The 25133-nt window shown below is 34.7% G+C and overlaps 2 protein-coding genes across 2 annotated transcripts in view; one reads left to right on the forward strand and one right to left on the reverse strand.

Annotated features, from left to right (window-relative positions):
- Positions 1-2915: 2915 nt before the first annotated feature.
- On the reverse strand, positions 2916-8632 carry 128up (GTP-binding protein 128up). The gene is made up of 7 exons (XM_073092942.1): positions 8426-8632; positions 8135-8255; positions 7410-7585; positions 6404-6643; positions 5590-5758; positions 4815-5067; positions 2916-4225 (listed from the first exon to the last, which is right to left on the reverse strand). Exons 1-7 carry the CDS (start codon positions 8465-8467, stop codon positions 4123-4125), a joined length of 1104 nt encoding a protein of 367 aa, XP_072949043.1. The 5' UTR covers positions 8468-8632; the 3' UTR covers positions 2916-4122.
- A 648-nt stretch (positions 8633-9280) lies between these two features.
- The window catches only part of LOC140757303 (uncharacterized), a 179429-nt gene continuing 163576 nt past the window's right edge, over positions 9281-25133 (forward strand). Inside the window, exons 1-2 of the mRNA XM_073092943.1 lie at positions 9281-9670; positions 13128-13530. Of these exons, the coding sequence (XP_072949044.1) occupies positions 13296-13530 (235 nt within the window). The 5' untranslated portion in view covers positions 9281-9670; positions 13128-13295. The remainder of the gene's footprint in view (positions 9671-13127; positions 13531-25133) is intronic.

Consider the following 25133-nt stretch of genomic DNA (forward strand, 5'->3'; position numbering starts at 1 on the left):
TAACTAATATATTGAGGATTAATTACAATTTGCGATGTAACAGCGCCCTCTGGTGACATGACTTCATTAACAGCCGATACCGAAAACTCAGAGGTGTTTATTTCAGTCTTTATTAAGAAGTAGGTAGTTACAAAATTATTGTGTTTGGTAAATCAAAGTTTAGATGAAAAACATTTTTGTTTTAGAAAGCGAGTGAGTTTTAGAGGCAAGCGAGACGGTGGTCAAACCATAGTAAAGCGCGTATACTATTTGGGGTTCTCTATACCTAACGGGACTTCTAACTTGGACTGAACAAAGCGTAGAAGTTAGAACTTCAGCTGAGGAACAATTAATTTGATGAAGTCAATGTGCCCTTCTGGCTTAAAGTAATGGCGCGAATTGGTTGGTAAACAACACCATCTAGTGCAATTACTTTGAATTATGGATAAGTTTGAGCACAACGCCATCTGTGTTCAACGTAAATAATCACCAAAAATAAAGGTACGTTTAAATGAATGCAATTTTTAAAGAACTTGTGTGTGCGGAACTTTTAATGGCGTTCAAGACTTGTTAGTATAATTACGGCTATGTCCATAATATAAATCCGAAAACTTTTTTTTAATAATATAAGATTTGCAGAGGATGGTAAGTGGCTACTGGACCATGGCCCATGGACATCTGTAATCAACCCCAGATAGGACTAGATATTCCTACCTGAGGTCGGCCACAGATGCGCCGCTACAGCTGAGGACTACGCTGGAATGCCTCGGAAAAATATGACTCCCTTACCACACCCTTAAAACCTGAACACAGCAGCGCTTAACACTGCTGTTATGAGGCAGAAATACGTGTGGCGGTGGTGTCGCCGGAGTCGAATCACAAAGGGTTCACCCACCCCCAAATATTTAAACATTCCATAGCACATATTTAAACGCCGTGAAAAATAAAACAACTTGATAATAATAATATAATTTATACTTAAATGAGCATTCTGTACAATATACTTTGAAACATCCCAGTTTTAACAATCATAGAATAACGTACCTAATTTTACGCAATACAACTTAGGATATTTTAGAACACTATGTTTGGCGTCTTAATTATACATACATAATTTACAATACACACAGTAGTTCTTAACGCCACATGCAAGTGATAAAATACTTGTACGTTTTATATAGATATATATATATATTACGAATTTCTTCAAAAGCAGAGAATTTATAGCTTATATAAATGCAATACATTTAACTGGGTTATTAACAAAGGTAAAAAATACAAAAACAAAGACAAATACAGTAAATTGTAATTCATACACAAACCACGCATCAACATTATGCTTTTTTCATTACAAAAGAATACTAGTCCATTGAAATGTTACAAATTTGGGATCCTTAGTATGAGTTTTTACGTTTGCTCGAAAACGTTCAACGTTACGAATTCACTCACACAGCGCTCCCGTGGAGCTTATCGGAACTAAATTTTCGCATTATGAGTTTTAAAAAATTGAATAATCAATTGTAACGACATTTATTGACGTGACAACGTCTTAAATTAGGTTGCGGCTGGGAGTCACTTATGAAAAAGTGTAACGCCCGGTAACGTTACGATGAGTCACCGAACGAGAGAGAGGCCCGCCGAATCCCTTGCGTCTCTCTCCCACTCAACTATGATCGGTCTGCCGCGCGCGCAGCACTAGAGACTAAACAAAATATATTTCTATAGTTAAAATTTGTGCAATTCTTATTTTCATTCAATTCCTTGTTCCTATTGTGCAATTTAATTATATTCATATCAATAAATATTCTACCGAGAAAAAGACGTTGTCACGTAAAATCTTCGCCCGTAAAACCGACTTTACAGGCAACCATTTTTTTTTACAAATATAAATAGAATGCATTTGTTTTTAAATTTTTAATTTAATTTTGATAGCGTTATATTTCCGTTTTTTAAACTTTTACTGCGGAATTTTAGTTCCGATACGCTCCACGGGAGCGCTGTGTGAGTGAATTCGTAAACGTTGAACGTTTTCGGGCAAACTTAAAAACGTACTAAGGGTACTGAACGTGCAAAAGTCAGAGGACGCAATTTTATTTTTTGAATGTCAAGTTTGTCGGGTCACAACTCTTGTCCCTCGGTAGCATCTTGAAAAAGGGTTTTCATGCTCTATCAGGCGAACTATTCGTCGCACAGAAAAATTGTAAGAACATTACGGTCTCAAATTAAATTATCTTCTACTGTGGTTTCGTAACATTTTGTTGTAAAACGAAAAATAACAAAGTTAATAACGATTGTTATTAAAACTTGTTCCCAAGTTTTGTAAAAAATATATTTATTTGTAACAAAAGTATATTTATTGGACTATGCTTGGGTACTTCGGATTATATGTATATACCTTCAAATATTGTAAGAGTTAAATATCGTTATATGAAAAGTGTGAGCATTAATATGAGTAATATCATATACACTGTATAAGTATTTGTAATATTGAAAAAAATCTTATAAATATAACTTTCACGCACTTTTACAATAAAGTGACAACTCAAAATTACGTTTTATTCATAAACTCGTATGATTTAAAATAGTGACACTTTTCATAGGCGATGAAAAGTGAAACATATTTTTGGTTACAGCTGCCTTATTAAGTTACAATTTCATAAAGCTAGCAATTTTATTCTTTGTAAAAATAAAACCAATGCATTCTAAAATAAGAGATGAGGTAAGTTGAAAGTACGACACTTTTTTTAACAGAAATGTATTGGGGTTAAAAAATAAACCTAATTCATAATACAACAAATACGTTTGCTGGGTATTCATCTTCCAAAAAGAAATTATTACGTTTTATATGCTACTTCCATCAATAGATAATTCATTTTGATTAGAATGTCGAAAAGGAAAAGCTAATTATATATTTTATTTTATGAATAAAACTATGGTTTAAAATATTCAGTTGTCACTTTAATTCTAATTATTATACATATAATAATTTCTTTACTTACATAGTATGTAGGCACATTAAAATTAAGCATACAGAACCTTGAAAACTTGCAACACTGATATGATCACTTGAATATTAAATAAGTCAACAATTTTGATAAATTTTGAAAATATTAATAAGTTTTTATACTGACAGTTTAAAAATCTCTGGGATATTAGGTATAACTCTAACACACAATGGCCTTAGGATTAAGAGATGCTATATAAACTATTAATGGGTGATTTATTATTACCAGACCAATAAATTATTCTCTGAAAGAGTATTAAAAATAAATTACAAAAATATATGTGTACTAGTTATTATTTTGATATTAAACAAAAACTCGACTGCTTAAAAATCATCAACATTCATGAAAAGTAATGTAGCCTATCTCATTAATATAATTTAGACGAATAGAACGACACCTCATAGGTAATAAACCGTCAAGCCGTTTGGGCTGTAGGGCTTGCCAAAGACAAAAATAGGGCTATGGTATCCTCTGCCTGTCGTAAAAGGCGACTAAAAGGGGGCTTCCGGGGTTGCGGACGGTAAGAGTGGGAGCTCGAACCGCCCGGCCAGCGACCCCGGGAAGGACGGTGTATGTGTGGTCGCATACCGTTGTGCACACCAGATGGTGTGGCAAGCGGCAAGCTCACGGGGCCCGACGGGGCACCGCGCTCAGAGGACTCCGGTTGCGTTCCGTTGGAGATCCCGGAGTCCTCTACGCAGCGCCGAGGACGGCCACCGGGGGGTTTTAGTGCGGTAAGAGTCCCACATAACCCTGTGGCGCTCCCACAGCACCGGGTACCTTTTGAAGGTTCCCCCTCGTTAACAAAAAAGGTGTTGGGTAATTTTTTTTCATAGATTTATGATATTGGCAGCTTAGATAACACACAAAAATATACAACACATTATTTTATGATATTTAATTTTCTTTTGTGATATGATTATTTTGACATTTCAACTCAACTTGTCATTTTTTCTTCATTTATCCCATTATATATTCAAAGTACCTGACCTGAACAGAACATGGAAATAAATAGGCACTTTACAATGATTATCTTTCATCCGTCATAATTATATACAATATATTGAGGCCATTGAGTGCTAAAGTTATTTTTGATGCATAAAAATATACTTGTATTTTGCACAAAGATGGTTAGTCGCTAAACTTTCTTCACAATTTGAACAACATCTTCATCAGCTAAAACATGATCTATTCCTACTTTTTGCGGTTGATGCTTCACAGAAGATCCCCACACTAAGGCACTGGAATAAAAAAAGTACAATGTTAGGAATTATATGGTTCGACTCTGGCGGCACCACCGCCACACCTATTTCTGCCTCATAAAGCTTCTGTTAGTTAAGCGCTGCTGTATTCTGGTTTGAAGGGTGTGGTAAGGGGAGTTTCCGAGGCGTTCCAGCTTAGTCCTCAGGGTAGCGGCGCATCTGTGGCCGATCAGGTAGGAATATCCTATCTGGGGTTGATTACGGATGTCCATGGGCGGCAGTAGCCACTTACCATCAGGTGGACTGCATGCTCGTTAGCTACTCCCATATTAAAAAGAACTAAAATTATATGGTTTTGAAAGTAAGTGTGTTATAAAATATAGATTATTTTTTGACAACAGCTGAACTATAGGGTACATTTAAAATTATTGCCAAATTAGCAATAAAATATCAGTCGTTAAAAACTTGAAATCATCTGTTATTACTTCAAAAGAAAAATATGAAATATTTATTTATAAATCAGATTTTTTTTTATTAATGTAACTTCAATGCAGATGAGAATCTTCTTATTACACGACAATATTACTGATTAATACCTTTTCAATAATTGTATTAATTATATACTTACTACTTAAACTCCTTAACAATAGACCTATGCAGCTTATTACAAAAGTCCTCAACCGACGTCTTGTCTGCATGCAGAACCACCGGTGAGTTGTAGTCTGGCAGTTGACCTTTGGGCTTTGTGTATATCCTGATGAGCTTGAGGTACTCCCACATCTTCTCTAACAGGTCGTCGAAGTTCCACTTGTGATGAGCGGAGATTGGTACGCAGTGTGGAATCTTGTAGATTACGTCCAATTCCTCTATGCTAATTTGGTCTGAAAATTAATATTTTTTATCATTAGTTACGTGATACCTTTGAATGTTAGGGTTAACCCTCACAATGGCGGACCCATGGAGTATACTATGACATGGCTTCAATTGAATTAAGTTAGAAATGAGTTAGCGACCAATCAAGTGAGGTAGTATTATAAGACTCAGCAATTTCTTTCTTATGCTAATGTCCAACCCCAATCATCTGATGACTTTCGATGCAACTAGTAAGCCATGCAACTGCTTGTTTTTTTAAATTTGTAGGTCAGTTGGGATCTACAAAGGTTGCGTAACATTTATTCACAAATTAGTTTTAAAAAGACTTTGTTATTCAGATAGAGAAAACACCATTGCTACCTTCTAGCATTGTTGTTGTATTCTGGTTTAAAGGGTGTAGAAAAGGATCCTTAATTACACTAGACATTTTAAATTAGCTCTCAGAGATTTTTTGATTCAACACTCATTTATGCCACTTACCATTACTTTCTTATTATCATCAGGAATTTTATTAATTTCAATTAACTCACCAATCTTATTAAGCAAGTAGATACAAGGTACGTATATCCTATTCCCTTCAATAACGTCGATCAAGTCGTCACTGTTAGCGTCGTATCGTAGCGTGATGTCAGCATTGTGGATTTTGTATTCAGAGAGAATTGTCTTCACAGTTTCTAGGTCTAATTCGCTTTGGGTACACTAGAAGTGAAAAAATGTGAGTATCATATAATTGTAATTTAAATGGTTATAATTGTTACAAACTTCCATATATGTGGTTAGTCATTAAAACTTAGTTTTATCTATACATATGAATATATATGGTACATACACCAAAATAAGTTTATTATTTTGTCGTTTGTTTGTTGAATTAAATTTTGTCTGTCTGTTTGTTTTGGCTAATCTCTGAAATGGCTGAACCGATTTTGACGGGACTTTTATTGGCAGGTTTTACTAGCTATGCCCCGCGGTTTTACCCGCATTATTTATTTTTAACACAGGTGAAACCATGGGGCACAGCTAGTTTTAAATAAATAATGATAACTTCATAAGCATTGGCATGCCATATCATGGCTTGCCACACATTAATGGCAATTTTTTTATAATGTAATATTAAAAGGTGATATCAAATAATACCGCTAAGGTTACTCCTACTCTTAAGAAATTCCTGCACAAAGTACCTAAATTTATTTTTTTTAAATTTGTAACATACAATTTTACATATTCAGTTCGTTTTCATTCTTAGAGGCAACCCAATTCTAATGGAACAACTTTACTGACAAAGATTAGATGATAATAGAAAACTTCTTGCAACAGTACATTAATTCCATAATCTGTTTTACTTACAGTTGTATTCAAATTGATTCCACCTTTGTCTTTTTTCCTAAAGTGTATGTTTGGTGGTTGTTTGTTCAACCTTAGCCCAAAGCCCTCCAATTCGTGTTCTAGCAGTTTCTTGTGTTGCAAGGGTTTCAGGACGTCTAGGACTATGAAAATCAAGCTGCAAGTACGCGCCACAGCTATAACTTGTCGACCTCGACCCTTGCCGTCCTTAGCGCCCTCTATGATACCCGGTAGATCTAATAACTGCAAAGGGTAAGTATTTCTTTAATAATGTCACTAGCACTTTTTGAGATATGTAATCAACCCCAGATCAATTTGGAACTCAAAAAAGTAGGTCTCCTAAGAGAAACTTATTTGAGGACCTTCAAACCATAACATTGCTGTGGTTGGGTAAAAACAGATGTGACGGTGGTGCCTGCAAATGTTTGCAATTTTTTTATCGGTTTTATTTACATAGATAATGAGAGCATACATTTAACACAAGTTGATTAACAAGTAATGAAAAGTAATATTTAAACAGTTGCTCACATCTTTAACATGCAAATGAGAGTAAAATTATAGATATTAATTATTTCAAGGTTCAGAGTGTTAAAAAGATGATGAAAGGAGATACATGCAATAATCTTTAATTTTTATCCATTCTGAAACAATGAATAAACTCATCATAATTTTCATTACATTCTATTTGTTGAGAAAATGTATATCAAAACAACCGCTCTTACATATAATGTCATAACTGCAAAATGACAACTTTACAGGAGAGCGTTTCAAAGTTTCGAATATGCTAAAATGCAAATAAAAACTGCATTTCTGCAGATATCTCTATAAAATTTAGTATATATGTTTTATTTTATATGCTTTATAATGAAACTTGTGTCGATAAAACATGTTATCATATGGCAATTTATAAAATAAAAACAAAAAAGTACTTTTGAGGGTTACAATATTATACATACGAGGGGTCGAAATAATGAAGAATAAATTAGTTCTTTAATAAGATATTACTAACCTGTATTTTAGCACCCTTATATTTAATACAACCAGGTACAGTAGTCAGTGTCGTGAACTCGTATGCTGCTACCTCAGAGTATACTCCGGCTAAATTGGATAGTAGGGTAGATTTACCCACGGAGGGGAAGCCTACAAAACCGATACGTGCGTCACCGGTTTTGGCGACGTCGAAACCTGAAAGAGATGGGAATTTGCATTATACTAAGAAGAAATCTAAACTAATAAAATTAAAATATCTGTTTTGAAATGTAAAAATAGCAGCTTTTTACTAATTCCATACAAAAGTATGTATGATACTTAAAATAAAAAACATTTATTAAAATTTTTGTCTGTAATTTGGTTAATTAGGACTGTGCAAAAATTGAAAACAAATGAAATCTCCATTATATTTATACTTTTAAATAAACGCAGATGAAACTGAGGGGAGCAGCTCAATAAAAAATAATCAAAACTACTTTCAACACATTTCAGTATTGGAAAACGTAACTATTTAACAACTAGTCGTAGGAATTCATATAATGGGATATAAAAACTGTATTGTAGCAATAAGTGCAGTAGCGGTGTGATATGCTACTAAAAAAATATTCAATGGATCGTTCTAGTATAGGGAAAAATTTAAGCTAAGCACGAAACTGGACTTACGGACAGTTCTACAACCAATATTTTTAAATATTTAAATTTCAAGATCTTGTTTTCAAAGTTCAAGTATTGGCCAAACCTTACCTTCGCCGGTAGCGGCGCCGCCACCTTTCGGTGTGATCAACTCACGCCTTAATTTAGCTAACCGAGCCTTTAGAATACCCAAATGAAGCGCTGTGGCCTTATTTTTTTGGGTCCGAGCCATCTGAAAATCATCCATAAAATTTTTGACTTTAAATCAATTTTAGGTGGTGTACCATGAATTGTAAGACCAGTGCATTGCAATAGGAGATACAAATGTATCATTTTTCAGGTGCTTATTACAGTTTTTAGCTCTAATTCAGCTAAGTATCAGTTATAACCTCATCTACAAACCTCGGACTCAATAGCGGCGATTTTCTCTAGTATTGTACTCATTTTTGCGGTTTTGTTTTAGGTTTATTGTAATTCACCAAGAAGCGGCGAAATATTATAAGAATAAATTACTTATTTAACTTAAAATTATTAGTTGAAAGCGTGTCAGTTGACTTTTTTTGGTGGATTCTTCCGTCAATTTCTTCCACAATACTCCACATCTGTAATTCTGTATACTCTGTGGAATAGAAATGTTACCAGATTCTCAAGTAGAATTTCAATGTCAATAAAAGTTTATTAAAAAAAAAACGAAACTTACTACACAGTATTTAAAAATACCTTAAATCACATTTTTTATTTAAAAACTGATTTAGTGAATTATATAAAATGTCTACATTTAAACTTTAAATGTTTTCCTTACATATAAATACCGTTATTTCATGAAAACGATATTATTTAATAAGTTATTTCAGTAATTAAAGAACTTGTTTTATAATATGAGACTAATATTACCACATAATTTGGGAAAGTTGTTTTATTTGGCAACTCTATAACAGATAATGAATAAATGCGTAGTAAAGGTTAAAAATACTTTATAGGTTATAATTTTTAGATATTTGTTATAAATAAATAATATTTTTATTGCTATTAATTTAAGTATCTACTTATAATATGTTTTTCATTATTAATTTTATAGGAAAGCTTATTTATAAAAAATAATAAACTTAATGTCATAATTAAGTACTCACATATTCAACAGATGTCGCTACTAAGAAAGTTACTTTACAAGTAACTAAAACAGTTTCAAGCTGAGGCAAAAGATGTCACTACTTGTGCTGTAAATAAATGAACAGAACTAAACCACGTGGAAATGCCTTCCCGCAGGTTTGCGCAACGTAAACTATAGCGGGGAAGAAATGGTGGAAAACCGTTGGGGTTTTCAAAAGCCTTCAGTACTACGTTGAACGTTGGAAGGGGTGGGTGTTCAACCCCTTTATCGTATGAACTATTTACGTACTTCGAAAATAGATTCTTGAACGGAGTGTTGTAAAAATGTATGAATTACTTGTGTTAGTTTTATATTACGCTAGTGCAAGTACTGTAGAGTTGTGTAAATAATTTAGCTCACATTTTAAAAATTTAAAAACTTCGGAGCCTTCTTGGCTACTTTAGTGCAAGTAAAAGTGTTCAAAATTAGAACATCTGGTCAAAGTAAGCACTCACGTACGGTTTATGCCTCCTACTTTTTAGTGCTTTTGAATTATGGTAAGTGTCTTGAGATATAACGCAGACGTGGGAGACTTTTTATTCCTTTTATGAACTTAAAATATATTACCTACACATCACATATTGTATGCTATAATTATATATGTTAAGTCTCTATGTTAAAAGTAATATTTAGGTACATCTTTTAACGAGGGGAAACCTTCAAAAGATACTCGGTGCCGCGGAAGTAAACCGGATTGTGTGGTATTTTACCCATAAAACTGCCTGGCCACATATTCACCGCTACGTGAAGAACTCTGGGACCTCCAATGGAACACAGCCAGAGTTCTCCGAGCGCGTTGCCCCTATCTCTGCCCAGTTGAACATTTGTTGTATTCCTTCCCTAAATCACCGGTTGGCTGGCGGTGTAAGCTGGCGCTCTTGCACCCTGCAATCCTGGAAACCTTGTTAGTCGTCCCGTGGGATTAGATTCCGTAGTTCTATTATAATATTTCTATTTATAGAAGGACGTTATAGTTTAATTAATAACTAATTCCTTTTTGTGCTTTTTTTTGTATCAACGTAAAATATTCTATAAATGATAGATATCCTAGTAATGGACACTTGTTATAAAATTAACCTGTAGGGAAAAAGTCTTAGACGGATATAGGTACGGTTTTTATGTAGGCGTTTCGACTTAGTCATCAGGAATGGGAATAGTTATTTTAGTCCTGCCGGAGGTTGATTAGGTATTTATAAAAGTAGGTATATGAGCCGCTTTTACCACTTACCGTCAAGTCATTATGAAAAATCACTAGATTGGTCAACCTTCGATCAGCGAGTGTGGGAAATAGACTACCAAAAGTATGTAGATACAAGGTTGAAAAAAAACCTAGGATAATTTTTCAAGATATGGAAAAAGAAGTCGGTTGACAGCTAACAGTTGATAAAGTGAAACGCGCGATGAGTAACGTTTTATCTAGTTCATAATCAATACAAATAAATAAAATTGACGTGTCTGTTTCTCTTTTTGTAATGTAAAAATAGCCTTTTAATAATCGCGTATGAAAATAAACGCGATATTTATAAAAAAAAAGAAACATCTATTTATTCCGGCTAATCTCAGGAACAGCGAAACTGATGTTGATGCCCGACTTTCTCTAACAAGTAGCTGATGTTATAAAGAGTAACTTAGGCTACTCTTACATTAGAAAAAGAAAAAGAATTAGGATTCGGTGGAAAAAATTAAAACCCATGAATTTTTTTGCGCGTTCACACTTAAACGCAGGTGAAACTGCGGGGCACGGCTTTATAAATAAAACGAAATCTAAAATAATTAGACATCCAATTAGGCTTTCACATTCTGGGAATTCCCGTTGAACATTATTTATGTAGTACATTCCCTGTCTGATTCTGTTTGAAAGTTTAGTAAGTGAATTTAGTAAACAAGGGAAAATTGCTCGTAGGAGCGAGTACCAGTTTGTGGGGGCACAGGCGCAAATCAGAGGAGAAGATGTGCCGGTTTTAAACTGGTCGAAATGGCGCAAAAGTGGGTGTTTTTTTATTATAGAAGTACCAAATGAATATGCACCTAATGGTAAGCAGCCATTGCCCACGGACATCTATAGTCAACTCCATATTTAGTCCAGTCTTAGTCCTCAGGGACGCTTCGTATGTGTATCTACCTTACCACACTCTTCAAACCGGAGCACAGCAGCGCTGAACCCTGCTGTTATTAGATAGAAATAGGTGTGGTGTTGGTGCCGCCGGAGTCGAACCACTAAGGGTTCTACCATCTTTAAATTGATGTTAGACTTCTAAATTCTTCGAAATTTGTCAGCTCAAGCTACAACTTCTGTATATAATCTTTTTGCAACCCTGTTCTGTATATATAGATCTCCTTTGTAAGATTAGGGAAGAACGAAAAACATAGGTGTTTTGTTTCCTAAGTTCCCATCATTTTTTCGTCGATATATCATTACGTGACATTTTCCCGTTAAATTATGATTTATTACGATAAACGGTCTAGTTCCTTCTTACTCTTCAAATTTTTTGTTATAAAATGTTTATTTCCAAAAGTAAGTAAACTTGTTATACAACTTGTTATACTTGTTATACGTATAGAAATATATTTTTATAAAATGTTGTTACTAAACTATTGCTAAGAATTTTTTCGTATATATTAAAATGTTAGTGCCTACTTAGTACCTTATATAATTTATGTATTTCTTCGTCTTCTATAACTTGTTTACATTTAGTTTTTACTTATCGTAACTTCAAACGTTGGTTGTACCTATATTTCTAGAATATGTTGCTTTCTCAAAAAAGGATCCACAATTTAAATTAAATTTTGTATTCAGGCAATGCTTTACTTTCGAATTGTACCTAATTAGGTATCATTTCTGAGAAAATTAAATAAAATGATTAAGATAAATTGAAACACTTAATTTCATTTTGTCACGGTGAATAATTCTATCTCGAGTTACTACTAATATAAATTATGTTATAACAGTCATCAAAATCTTTTATCATTAACCTACTTCTATCCCACTGCTGGGCTCGTATCTCCTCTTGAATTAGGTTTTGGCCTAGGCACGTCCACCAAGCAAACCAAGTGTCAATAAGTTAGACTTCACAAATCTTTGAGTTTTTTTACAAAACTAAGATGAAGGTTTCCTCAGGATGTTTTCCTTCGCCGATGAAACAAGTATTCTTTCTCAACCTCATCTCCATCCAGTAATGATGAAGACAAATATAGTTAGAAAAATCCCTTGATTCTCCGTGAATGTGGCGTTGACGCCGTCATAATCCAACCACATAGTATTTCCCTGCCAAAGGATACCTTTATCATAACATTTTAATTATACCTGAATTAAATGCGTACCTCCATGTCATGGTTACGACTCACTGAGCTGAATAAAGAATAGCAGTGCAGTGTTTTGGAAATAGGATGGTACATTAAAAAACTATGAAATCGTATACGTACATCTTCTGTGTGAATCTAATTTCTAATTGAATTTTGGATTTGTATGCAAGTTAACATTTATACTTCTGTTTTTCTTCTATTTCCTAAACTAATAACCTATGACGAAAAAGTTAAATAGGTACTACTTACTAGTTTACTTCTTTTGATCCTAATAGTATTTATGTTACGTATCTACGTATACAATATGAGTTATTAAAGTTTAAGTTAGATTGTTACAACAAGGATCGATAAAACTATAATATCTTCATAGTATAGAAAATGCCTATACATGAGAACCAAGACACGAATAAAAATAAAATGTAGGTTCCGCACTTAATACCTCCTACCGAAATGGACTGTTAAACAGGAAACGAATATCAAATTTCCAATTATGAAAAGTTATTGTTGCGGTAAAAGGTAATTTTACTGGCGTTCCTAAAACGACTATAAAACTCCAAGAAACCGTTCATTGCCCGAAAAAACTGTTCAAGATCCATTATTATTGAGTTACGACGCACTTTACTTAATTAACAGGTTTTCTCTTTGTTTCAGATAACCTATAATGGATAAAGTGTTATCGAATCTAATCCAGTGTAGAAAATAAAAGAAAATAGTGTCGAAAGATGTAATAAAAGCGAAATAAAAGAACATAATTTGTGTCGAAAGATGTAATAAAATAGTGTAAAATGTTAATAGATAAAAAGTAATTAATTTTTTACTATGTCGTCCGAAGTGTCGTTGGACGGGCGCGAACAGCCGGGCTTGTTCCGCCGCGCGCTGGCTGGTTGCGTCAAAGCTGCTTGTTCGCAAGTCGGGCTGGTGGCGCTAGTGGTCGTGTATGTGCTGCTTGGAGCCGTGCTGTTCGAGTATCTGGAGTCCGGCCCCGAAGTCCAGAAGCGGTCAGCAATACAGCGTTCGAGAGAGGAGTGTTTGAAAGAACTCTGGGCTATAACAGGTAAGTTTTATTATTTTATTAAATGTTATTAGCGTTTGAAGAGCTTGTCCGCTGTTTTATCAGCGTTTAAAGTGCCTGTAGATGGCAATCTTATAAAACATAACGTGCGAAGTAAAACCAGCAAGACATTTATGGTGTTTTCATGATCTATACATGGAGAATTGGTTTTAAAATAATACAGAATACTTGGAACCTAGTAGTACTGAATTTTCTTTAAGCTTTACCCAACATTTTATTTGTCCAAACCTACTGTATTACTGTATAACTTGTTTCAATTAAGACTTTATTGCAAAATGGTAACATATATATTAGTTCCCCCTCATTTTCTGTAACTTCAAAAATACAAAAGCAGAGATTTTGAATTACATTCTCTATTGAAACTTTATTCCACTGTCTTTTCATACTGACCTCAGCAAAGTTGTTTTAGGATGTTACATCCGAATGTTTTACATATGAAAAAGACCGCATAAAAAGTAGGGATGTTACGAATACAAAATTTCGGATCTGGAAGCGGATACGAATATATGAAAAATATTATATTGGTTTCGGATACTTTTATGGAATAATTTCGGATTATTCGGTAGTTTCAGTAACGAATATTAGAATTAAGGAATTGTAAAAGTAAATTAAATACAATTAGGTAATGATTTACCTAATCATTACCTAATGACTTGCAAACGGATTGAATGTGGTAGAACTCTTTGTGGTTCGACTCCGGCGGCACCACCGCCACTCCTATTTCTACCTAATAACAGCAGTGTTAGGCGCTGCTGTGTTCCGGTTTGAAGGGTGTGGTAAGGGAGACAGACTTTTCCGAGGCGTTCCAGCTTACTATTACGTATTTTTACGTATTTTTACGCTCCGCTTCTATCCGATTCGGTTACAGTTTCGGATTTTTCTTTTGGATCCGATAGTTTCGGTTAAAGTCAGCTCCATAACAACCCTAATAGAAAGGTATTTTATTCAATTCCGTGACTGTACTGTAGACTTCAAAGGATGTCTTGTGATGGATGTGGCTTATCTAACGTCACTCGTTATCGCCAGAAAGGTTGGTAATCTTTGACACTAATTATTATTTCAAAATGCGTTTTGTATGCTTTGGCCTCTTGCTTGAGTTCTCTTTTTTTATAATGTAAGAGTAGCAGACGAGCATGCAGTCCACCTGATGGTAAGTGGCTATTGCCGCCCATGGACATCTGTAATCAACCCCAGATAAGATAAGATATTCCTACCTGAGGTCGGCCTCAGATGCGCCGCTACTCCTGAGGACTAAGCTGGAACGCCTCGAAAAAGTCTGTCTGCCTTACCACACCCTTCAAACCGGAACACAGCAGCTCCTAACACTGCTGTTATTAGGTAGAAATAGGTGGGGGGGTGGTGCCGCCGGAGTCGAACCACAATTTAACGCTATTCGATTAAAAATGTTAATAAATATCGCTTGAAGTGCTTTAAATAACTTTGGAAAGTAAGTTTGACCTTTAATAAGTTGACGTGAAATCGTTATTCAAATCAAATATTGATTGTTGGATCCAATTAATTCTAATTTCCGACCTTGGTGACCTTTGTACTTCAAGGATTGAATTCGTCGGTTATAATATTTTACCGTAACGACTCGTCGACGAATCCGTTGGAATGAAAGGCGACGAAATAATTTCTTGCTATAAATATATTGGTTAGCTATTTTCGCTGTACAATACTCGTAATATCGACGCTTCACGTTGGAAATGCAAGGTTCAGAGTTCGATCTCCGGCCGAGTAAGCATAAAGGGATTATATTTATTATTTTGGGTTTTACATATAGGAGTAGCAGCTGGTCACTTCGTCCACCGGATAGTAAGTGGATACTGCCGTCCAGTGTCATCTTTAGGCAATCAACTTCAAGTATGGTTAGATTGCTATTTCCCATGACACCCTTATCAAATCCTTCAAAACAAAATACAGCAACGCAGAAATAGATGTTGCGGTGATGCCGTCGGAGTCGAATTACAAAGACTTTTAATCCATTCAAAAGTGTAAAATCGACATTATTTATTTTTTACTGAAAGTAATCAAGTGTTTTGAATCGAAATTCGAATGTGTGCGTAATTGGATAGGTAAAATCGGTATGTTTTAATTTTTTTAGCGACGAATTTTTGATACAATTTATTAAAATATTTTTAAGTCACGAGATAAAAGCATTCTTATGAAGCCTTAGTGATCATTCAGGATTTGTGACATTAGGATTGTCTCGGTTCTTCAATGTTTGATTGAATTTAGCTTTTCAGTTAATCTTCTAATGCGATTAGTTTTCTTTGGATAATGCCACTGTTTGTGGATTATAACTATTTTGCACGACTCATGATGCGAAGCATCAGAGAGTGCTTTACGATCGAAAAATTGTTTTCGCTTCATTTTGGCGGCTATTTTTATTATTATAGCCTTGATAGTTCACGGAATCAAGATATTTTGCATACTATTGTCGAGATAATTTAATGGAGATTTATTCCATACTTTTTAAAAATTGATTTACTGCAATAGAATTGGAAAAAAACACCAAAATAGGAAAAAAAAATTCCTGTCCGTCATGTGTGAAACCTGAAAACACTGTAACTTGTGAAAAAATCCATCATTTGAGTTATTTTTTTTTTTAAATTCTAATCGACGATTGTAGGTCACTGAATGCGAATGATTAATTAATTCAGTGTCGTTTAATTGCAATTAATAAAAAACGAAAACTACAAGACTGTATATCTATAGATATTATGTACATTTATTCCACCAGGGGCGCTTGTGCAGTACCTTCTTCCTTTTTTTTTTATATTTCATAATTAAATGAGCATTATGAGTCGTGCACTTTTGGATTTTCCAAACTTTTGCTACAATACTATTGACGAGATGTGTTATGTGAGTGAATACTTAGGAAATTTATGGGTTTTAGTGTTTTTGCGCAGAACCCCAATTTTCTATTTTTAAATGAAGATAGCTTAAGTTACTTCTTATAACATCAGCTCACTGCTAGTAAAAATCCCGTCAAAATCTGTCCAGCCGTTTCGGAGATAAACCGAAACAAACAGACAGACAGACATATTTTTATGGGTGTGGTGGCTCACTCTTAACATGGTGTTCTTAATCTTTAGGCGCAATGAAGCGATTGTGGTTGAACTCCGGTAAGACTTCAATCAGGGGTTTGATTAAAGTCTTCCGTGACAACTTACCATCAGGTGCAACATAGATATGGATATTGGATTAATTATCACTTGCTTAAACGGTGAAGAAAAACATCGCGAAGAAACCTGCATACCTGAGAGATTTATAAAAAAAATCTTAAAGGTATGTGAAGTCTACCAATACGCACTTGGCCAGCGCGGTGGACTATGGCCTAATTCTTCTCATTCTGAGAGGAGACCCGTGCCCAGCAGTGGGACAGTAATGGGTTGATGATGATGATGATGGAACATAGACTACACGTACATTTGCTATTTTAAGGTTAGCAAGTCCCAAAAAAATTTTTTCTTTATTTATCTTTTAAAAAATACAATATTCCACCGCAGAGCATTTTAGCACCTGAAAAATATTCCTGCTTATCCAGGCTTTGGGTTATTTAAAAGGCAAAATAAAGAGGTGGAATTGAATAGTTAAAAATGCAATAACAGGGCGGTGAAGGATTTACCGAGCAATTTCCTGGGCTGAGATAAGATTTTTTAATATTCACAACACATCACTTGGTGGGTGGGAATTATGTATGCCATTTCCTTATGCTGTGCCCTTAGATAAAAAAGAGTACGCCTTGCGGTAAAAAGTGTTTTTTTTATAATATAGAAATAGCAAATGAAGTAGTTAGTAAGTGGTTAATGTCGCCCATGAACATCTGTAACCAACCCCAGATAGATTAGATTCCTAACTAAAGTCGGTCATAGGTAGGTAGTTACCCCTGAGGACTAAGTTGGAACACTTCGGATAAGTATACCTTCCTTACTACACACCCTTTAAAGCGGAACACATCAAACCATATTGGTACCTCCACCTTCCTTGATCTTTAATCATCATCGACTTGGTAAAATTCTATTGACTAAAAGACACCGAGCAACTTACACTGGTGGATCAAGTAATGTGAAATTGATAATTAAGAAAAGATATTTGAAAATGATCTTTTAAAGTGGTTTAATGTATAAAAGCATGAAAGCTTTCAAATAAAGTACGAGTATTTCTTCCTCGACGTTGCGTAGTGGACTCCGGGATCTTCAGAGGAACGCTACCGGAGTCCTCTCAGCGCACTGCCCCGTCGGGCTCCGCCCAGGTGAGTTTGTATCACCACACCGTCTGGTGTACATGACGGAATGCGACCACACACCGCCGTCCTTCCCGCGGTCGCTAGCCGGGCAGTTCGAGCTCCCACTCTTGCTGCCCGCAACCCCGAAAGCCCCTTTTAGTCGCCTCTTACGACAGGCAGGGGATACCGTAGCCCTATTCTGGTCCCGGAACTACAGGGACAGAGTATTTGTTAACCTAACAAACAGGTACGCGAAATATTCCATTTAATATAAGACATTTACGAGTATTCTCCATACCCACGCCGACATTAACATTTCATAACGTATCCATCAAACGAAATATCTTCATTTGTAGGTGTTATTATTGTACATACACAATTTCAGAACGGAATATCAAATAACACGCCCGTCTTGCTCACAAGCTTTAATTTACTGAAACTTGATACGTCATTCAAAAACAAATAAACACCCACATACAACAAAATGTGACTCGAAACCTTAGCAGTTACGCGATGTATTTCCGAATGTGCTCCTATTTCGATATCCATTGCTGGTTTTAAACGTAATGTACTGAAAATGTTGTTATATGACATTGAGCAATGTATCGCGAACAGTTAGAAGGAATCGTGTTAATAGATTATCACAGTAAGGGCCGCCAAACGAAGGCTTCTGTGTCAATGCGTATTTGTTTAATATCTTGTAAATCTCTTTCGCTTCTCTTGAGCATTTTGCTGGATTTGTTTTGTTACAATTTGGCGCGGTATTCCCTTTGTGTTATTAAGAAAACAAATCGCCTGTAACTTGATATTCGTCGTTTTCCGTTCTGTTTAACGCCCGCAGGAATTTTTGTTTATTTGTTGGAAAGTTATACATTTCTCCTCTTTTAATATATTTGTCATTAATTTTAGACGTATGTAATCAAATAGAAATACAACGTTGTGTTTGATTAAAGTCTACATTTCCAATTCCTTCTTTAACGTCTGCAGGATGTCTGACGTTTTATAATGTGTCAAAGATTATTTAAAATAAACTTTGTGCTTTAACAGGGACAAATCAAAAACATATAAACAAAAACCCGACTGCTTTAAAATAACATATGACACTGCAATAATTTAGACGAAGCCACCTCACATGTTACATGTCGTCAAGCCGTTTTGGCTGTAGGTTGCGCCAAAGAATGACATACTCGTATAGGTACATTTAAACTTACCTGTATAAAAAATATGTGACGGTGGTGTCGTCATCGTCCAACCACGAAGAACCATCACATTTTGATTATGAGTAAAAAATGTATACGACACTCAGTGTCGACACTCACCGAGTGTATCGGTGTCTTATCTGTATATTTCAGTTACGTACGAGACCACTTCATCGGAACGAACAAACGAACTCGTTAAATCCACATAAATGGATACATTGTCTCATCTTGCTCAAGACAAAGGGACATGTTTACTGCTTTAAGGGCTCTTATATCACTCCTACAGAACCTTGGAGAAAAGGGTTTAATCTGTCTATACAAATAAATAAAATTGATGTGTCTGTTTATCACGTCTAAATAACAGCTTTTTATTGGATTTTAAATAGTTTTTGAAATAAATTTGTTTGAGTTAATATTGAAGAAATGTGTTTAATTTTTAAATACGAATAAATAAAATTCGAGTGTCTGTTTCTCATGTCAACAAACAGCTTTTTACAGAATTTTTAATACTTTTGAAATAAATATGTTTAGATTTTGTCATGTTACAAAAATAGCTTTATACAGAATTTTTAATACTTTAAATAAATATGTTCAGATGTAGAAATAAATCATTTTAACTAGCTTACAAACATTGACGTCATTCACAAAAGAAATTATAAGTAGTGGACTCTTAAATGGTCGCCATTCACGCACAAATTCTTTTTGTATTTCCTGTACAAAAAATACTATAAAGTGTTACTAGTTTGTGTTTAACGAGCCTTTATAATGGTCGTAAAATAAAGAATATTATTTACTACTACAAGTATTTTTGTACTGGTCAAGTTTTAAGGGTCAGTCACTTTAGTCCATAAACAATCCATACTAATTACACGCTTTATATTAGCTTCACTTGTATGTTTGTCAGTGAGTAACTCCGTTTTTCAGTAGAAAGAGCATGCTTCCCTGCATGTATGAAAGAATGAAATAGAATACCGAAAGCTTTTAGTTGATTTTATCATAAAAGCGTGTTTTTGAGTTTTTTGAACTATATTTATTTTATATATGAGGAGGTTATTTAGTTACTTTTTTCGGCTAAAACACTCAACTAAATTTGAAGAAATTTGAGGTAATTTAAGACCTGCGGAAGGATAGGGAAGGAAGGATGGCTATATTTTCAAAATAATATCCTGGAGAGCTGTAATAAAATGTCATTTGTTTTTAAACATACAATCATTAATAGTAATTAACACACATTTATAAAAAAAATAACATCCAAACTCAGAATATAATAATATATCTAAATTTTTTACCTGACCGGAAATCAAACCTTGCACATAAGTTCGCATAGTTGCCTTAAAGATGACTGAAGTTAAGAAGCTCCTATAATACCAAATTCTGCATATCAGGCTGGGTGCGCATGGAGATATAGTCAAAGACTACGTCTCCTGCGGGAATACTCTTTACTAAAGTTTGAGTTCAGGTACAGGTTGATAAATTCTGTTTAAACATATCATGCATTTTGTTCCTTAAGTCTCAAACAAAAGACTGAGAGAGCTTTCGTGTTTTTGTGACCACGCAGAAGCTACGTGAAGCGCGGGCGCAACTCTGACGCTCAAAGTATGTCTGCAATTCCTTATTCATACAGATGCGGCGCGCAACAGGTCGCCTTTGTACCGTTTGCTATGTAGGTTAAACAATTCGCATCGCAGTCATCCGCGTCTGACATGCCTTCCATTGGTTCGCGCCTCAGGTATCAAATTCCTAGGTTAAAACTTGAAATTGTACAAGTTTACATCTGTCGCACGGTAGTTCCAGCGCCTTGTGTCTAGTGTCAATATAGCTTTAGGCCAGAACACACGTGCGACTAAACGCGAGTGCGTAACTCCGACTTAAAGGCAGATGCTATGTTGACAAAAAACATTTATAGAACTGTTAATAAAATTAACAACTGTTTATGTAATATATATTTATAGAAATTTATACAAATTGATATAAATTATAATACGAGATTTTGACATATTAGATGTCGTTTGATTCGTCTAAATTGTTAGAGAGACAAAGACTATACAACTTCCGTTTTCGGTTAAATATTTTTAAGTAGTCTGTTTTTTTTTTGCTTTTATAATATTAGTAGTCAAAATATAAACTTAAAGAGTATACAGATGGCGTTACTGGTCCTTATTTGTGGGTAACTGTAACAAATAATACCCATGACAATTCGAGACATATTAGTGCCGTTTAAAAAACTACATGTCGTCAATGTGTTTCAGGTCTAATGTTTGCTAACGACGCCATCTTTGATAGCGACTAATTAAAACTGCTAGTTCAACAACCGAACTTGGTGAATCTACATCTAGGCTCTTGTTTGTGCCTTAGACATTCAGGATGGACTACTTGTGAACGTAACTTCAAATTTCTGTGATAATTTCTCTTGGATTTCTAAATTTGTACTTTTTACCCGACTGCGAAGGGTTTTGTTTTTCGAGCGTATGTATTTATGTATGTATGTATGCATGCATGTATGTATGTATGTAACTATGTCTTATTCTTTGGCACACCCTGCAGGTCTAACGGCTTAGCAAATTTTAACATATGAGGTGTCGTTGGATTCATTTTAGTTGTGAGAGTGACGTAAGATATATTTTAGAGCAGTCAGGGTTTTTCTTCTTATAATATTTCTGTAGTTATCAAGTGGTAGCAAAAACTGCAAGAAGTTTACGGTTGCGACACTTGAGTGTTGCGACTGTCACCACCACCTAGTGAATTATATTACAAGGATTTACTTAACATTAAATATTTTAACATAAAATTCATAAATAAAATCAATCATAGATTAAGTAAGTTATACTCGTAGTACCATACATACAACATATATTATGGAACCTTATATTTTATTGAGTTCTATAGACAATTGCTAACAAATGGCACGAAATACCCTAATAAATTTATAGTCGTAAGTAGAAATAAATTCAGCAATTTGCGATCCTTCTAAGCTCACAACTCGTAAGGGCCTAACAAACTGTAATGGTGGAGAAAACAAAGGAGTAATGGCATTTTTTCATTACTCCACCCCTTAGCTAGCTAGGCCACCCTGTTAAATCAGTACACACTGAATAAATAATGTGAGATGTCTCCGTCTAAAAATACAGGCGCATAAAGATGCATGCCGCGGCAACAATAAACTTAAATGGTATCTAAATATATATAACTCAAAGGTGGCTGACTGACATAGTGATCTATCAAGGCACAGCCCAAACCACTGGACGGATCGGGCTGAAATTTGGGATGCAGGTAGATATTATGACGTAGGCATCCGGTAAGAAAGTATTTTGATCAATTCTACTCCCAAGGGGATAAAATAGGGGATGAAAGTTTGTATACATCTTCTTGGTTAATTATATTACTTCGTAACGCGAACGAAGCCGCGGGCAAAAGCTCGTTAAACTATATAGTTTATTATACATATGTATATGGTAAGTTTTAAGCAGTAGAAGTATTTAATGGTCTGATTGCAAAGGCATTTGTTATAGTATTAAGTTAATTCCTTATAGCTAACCCACTTCTTTTAACAGTGATTGTGAGAAAATTACGTTCCGGGAGTACTTATGAATTATAGGTTAGGACCATAGATTAGTAAAGATTACTCACTCCTAACAAGAAAATGTAACCCGTTTTGAGAATTGAAATATTTGCGTAAATAAGTTTTGCCACATCTCCGTGCTAAAATGCCCCTAAAATATTTGAAATTGTTATTTATTTATTATGTAAATACAGTATTAGTTATTTATTCGTAATTTTTTTCTAAAATGTTTTTTATTTGTCAATCATTAAAAAATTATAACTGACAAATCAGCCTTTTGGCTTCATTCCATTTCAAGGCGGCGAAATATCTTTACTAATCTATGGTAAAAATAAAAATAAATTGATAGATATAATAGAGATTATAAAAAGATAGATATTGCTCAAATATATCACGAACATATAAAATTAACTAACATAGTTATTAATACTAAGTATTAATACTAAGGCTTATAGTAATGTGTTTCATATTACATTTGGAGACCAGCCAGAATTAGGTACTCATGCTATAATATGGATGCTTGTACATATATATATATAATATTGTTATAGTACGTCATTAATTATTACATTGTAATTAGTCACGATACATGAGCCATGATGTTAGATGTTCAGACATTTCTTATTACAGAATGTACTTACCTTTTTATTAATATACAGTTAATAGATAGTAGGTACTTAATAAACTTAATGGCAGTGATAGCCTAGTGGTTAAGAAACTCGGCCTCTCGATCGAGGGGTCCGAGGTTCCCAGGACGATCCCAGGCGCTTACCTCAGATTTATCAAAGTTATGTGGGTATTAGAAATTAAATATCACTTGCTAAACGATGAAGGAAAACATCGTGAGGAATCCTGCATACCTGAGAGATTTATAAAAATAAATCTCAAAGTTATGTGAAGTCTACCAATACGCACTTGGCCAGCGCGGTAGACTATGGCTTAATCCTTCTTCTAATTGTGAGAGGAGACCCGTGCCCAGAAGTGTGACAGTAATGGGTTGATGATGATGATTTAATTAAATGAATACCGGCTTACTAACATATGAAGCGGCCGTCCTTAGACTTCAGGATTGGCATTACACAGCCTTGCTTATTTCTTCTCCCTCGTAACCTTGTATTTGAAGGTGGTAGAAGTTTCTGCCAACCACCAGCACCGCTGCCACACGTATATAACGGTTTTAAGCGCTGCTGCGTTTTTGTTTGAGGGCTGTAGTCCTCAGGGGGAACGGCGCATCTGTGGCCGACCTCAAGTAGGAATCTAATCTCTAATCTAATGTAAGAAACCATTTCTTGTGAATCTGAGCCGATCTATAGGATTAAGTTCAATTCAATTACAACTTCAATTGTAAATAAGAAAAAATATTAAGAAATAGAAAAAAACAGTACATAATTAGAATGCGAGCTTCAATGTCGAAAATATTGTCATTTAACGTTTAAGTAAAGAAGTGAAAAGCCCATTATAAACTCCCGTGTGTTTACACTTTACGTATGGCTTCAGAGTAAAGTGAAACAGGATAAAATGAAATGGATAGATTAAATTATTATCTGAGGAGACCCACACGACCCTCGCAAGAGGTCAGAATCTTATTACCAGCCTCAAATTTCAAGGTTACCATGGTTTGTTAGGCAGGTCATTTATTATGGCTTACTTTACTTAGCGAAACCACGGTGGGTTCGCTTGCCATCTACGCTTTTTTATTTTTTCCTAAAATTGAATGTATTTTTAACCAACTTAAAAAATTTAAATATAATACAAGGCAAACACTTCACTTGAAATGTTTTATATCCATATAAAATATCACCAAAATTCCAAAAGTATTAATTCATATTACGTGAAATCTCATCGAAGGAAATCTCAATATATCTCACTGGATCACGACGTAAACAATGTGTTTAATATAAGCGCCGACAAGAATAATGTACTAAGCCAACAATTATTTAAAATATTTTCTTTATTTTTTTTTTTTTTTTTTTTTAATATAAGAGTAGCAGACGAGCATGCAGTCCACCTGATGGTAAGTGGCTACTGCCGCCCATGGACATCTGTAATCAACCCCAGATAGGATAAGATATTCCTACCTGAGGTCGGCCACAGATGCGCCGCTACCCCTCAGGACTAAGCTGGAACGACTCGGAAAAGTCTGTCTCCCTTAGGGTTGAAGGGTGTGGCCTTCAAACCGGAACACAGCAGCGCCTAACACTGCTGTTATTAGGCAGAAATAGGTGTGGCGGTGGTGCCGCCGGAGTCGAACCACAAAGGGTTCTACCACCTTTATGTTATGGAACACTGTTTTATTTCGCCATTTGTTTTAGTAAGTATTTCTTAATTTTATTTATATGGGAGACAGTAGTAAATGTATTATGAAAATTTATATTTCTATTATATATCAATAGTTAGTAAGAAAAATATCAAAGTACGGTATCTTGTATAGATCCTTCCTCTTATATTTAGCTTTTCATTTTTAGTATTTATTTTATAGAGGAACTTTATGCAAATTTAAAGTAGGTACCTATCTATCTATTACGTTTCAAGATAGAGCGCTGTGACAGTCGGAAAACAGCAGAGGCTTAGTAATAAGGTTCCGTTTGTACCCTTT

The sequence above is a fragment of the Epargyreus clarus genome, unplaced genomic scaffold (assembly GCF_041222505.1).
Source record: "Epargyreus clarus isolate Ecla_fem2 unplaced genomic scaffold, WU_Ecla_fem_2.2 ptg000004l, whole genome shotgun sequence".
NCBI lineage: Eukaryota > Metazoa > Arthropoda > Insecta > Lepidoptera > Hesperiidae > Epargyreus > Epargyreus clarus.

Bases quoted from the DNA above. Each gene is read 5' to 3' on its own strand.
- 128up (XM_073092942.1), bottom strand. From the start codon at position 8,467: ATGAGTACAATACTAGAGAAAATCGCCGCTATTGAGTCCGAG. The intron at 6,644-7,409 runs GTTAGTAATATC...TACCCTTTGCAG, and splicing joins ATAAGGGTGCTAAAATACAG to TTATTAGATCTACCGGGTAT. The intron at 5,068-5,589 runs GTGAGTTAATTG...ATTAATTTTCAG, and splicing joins CTACTTGCTTAATAAGATTG to ACCAAATTAGCATAGAGGAA.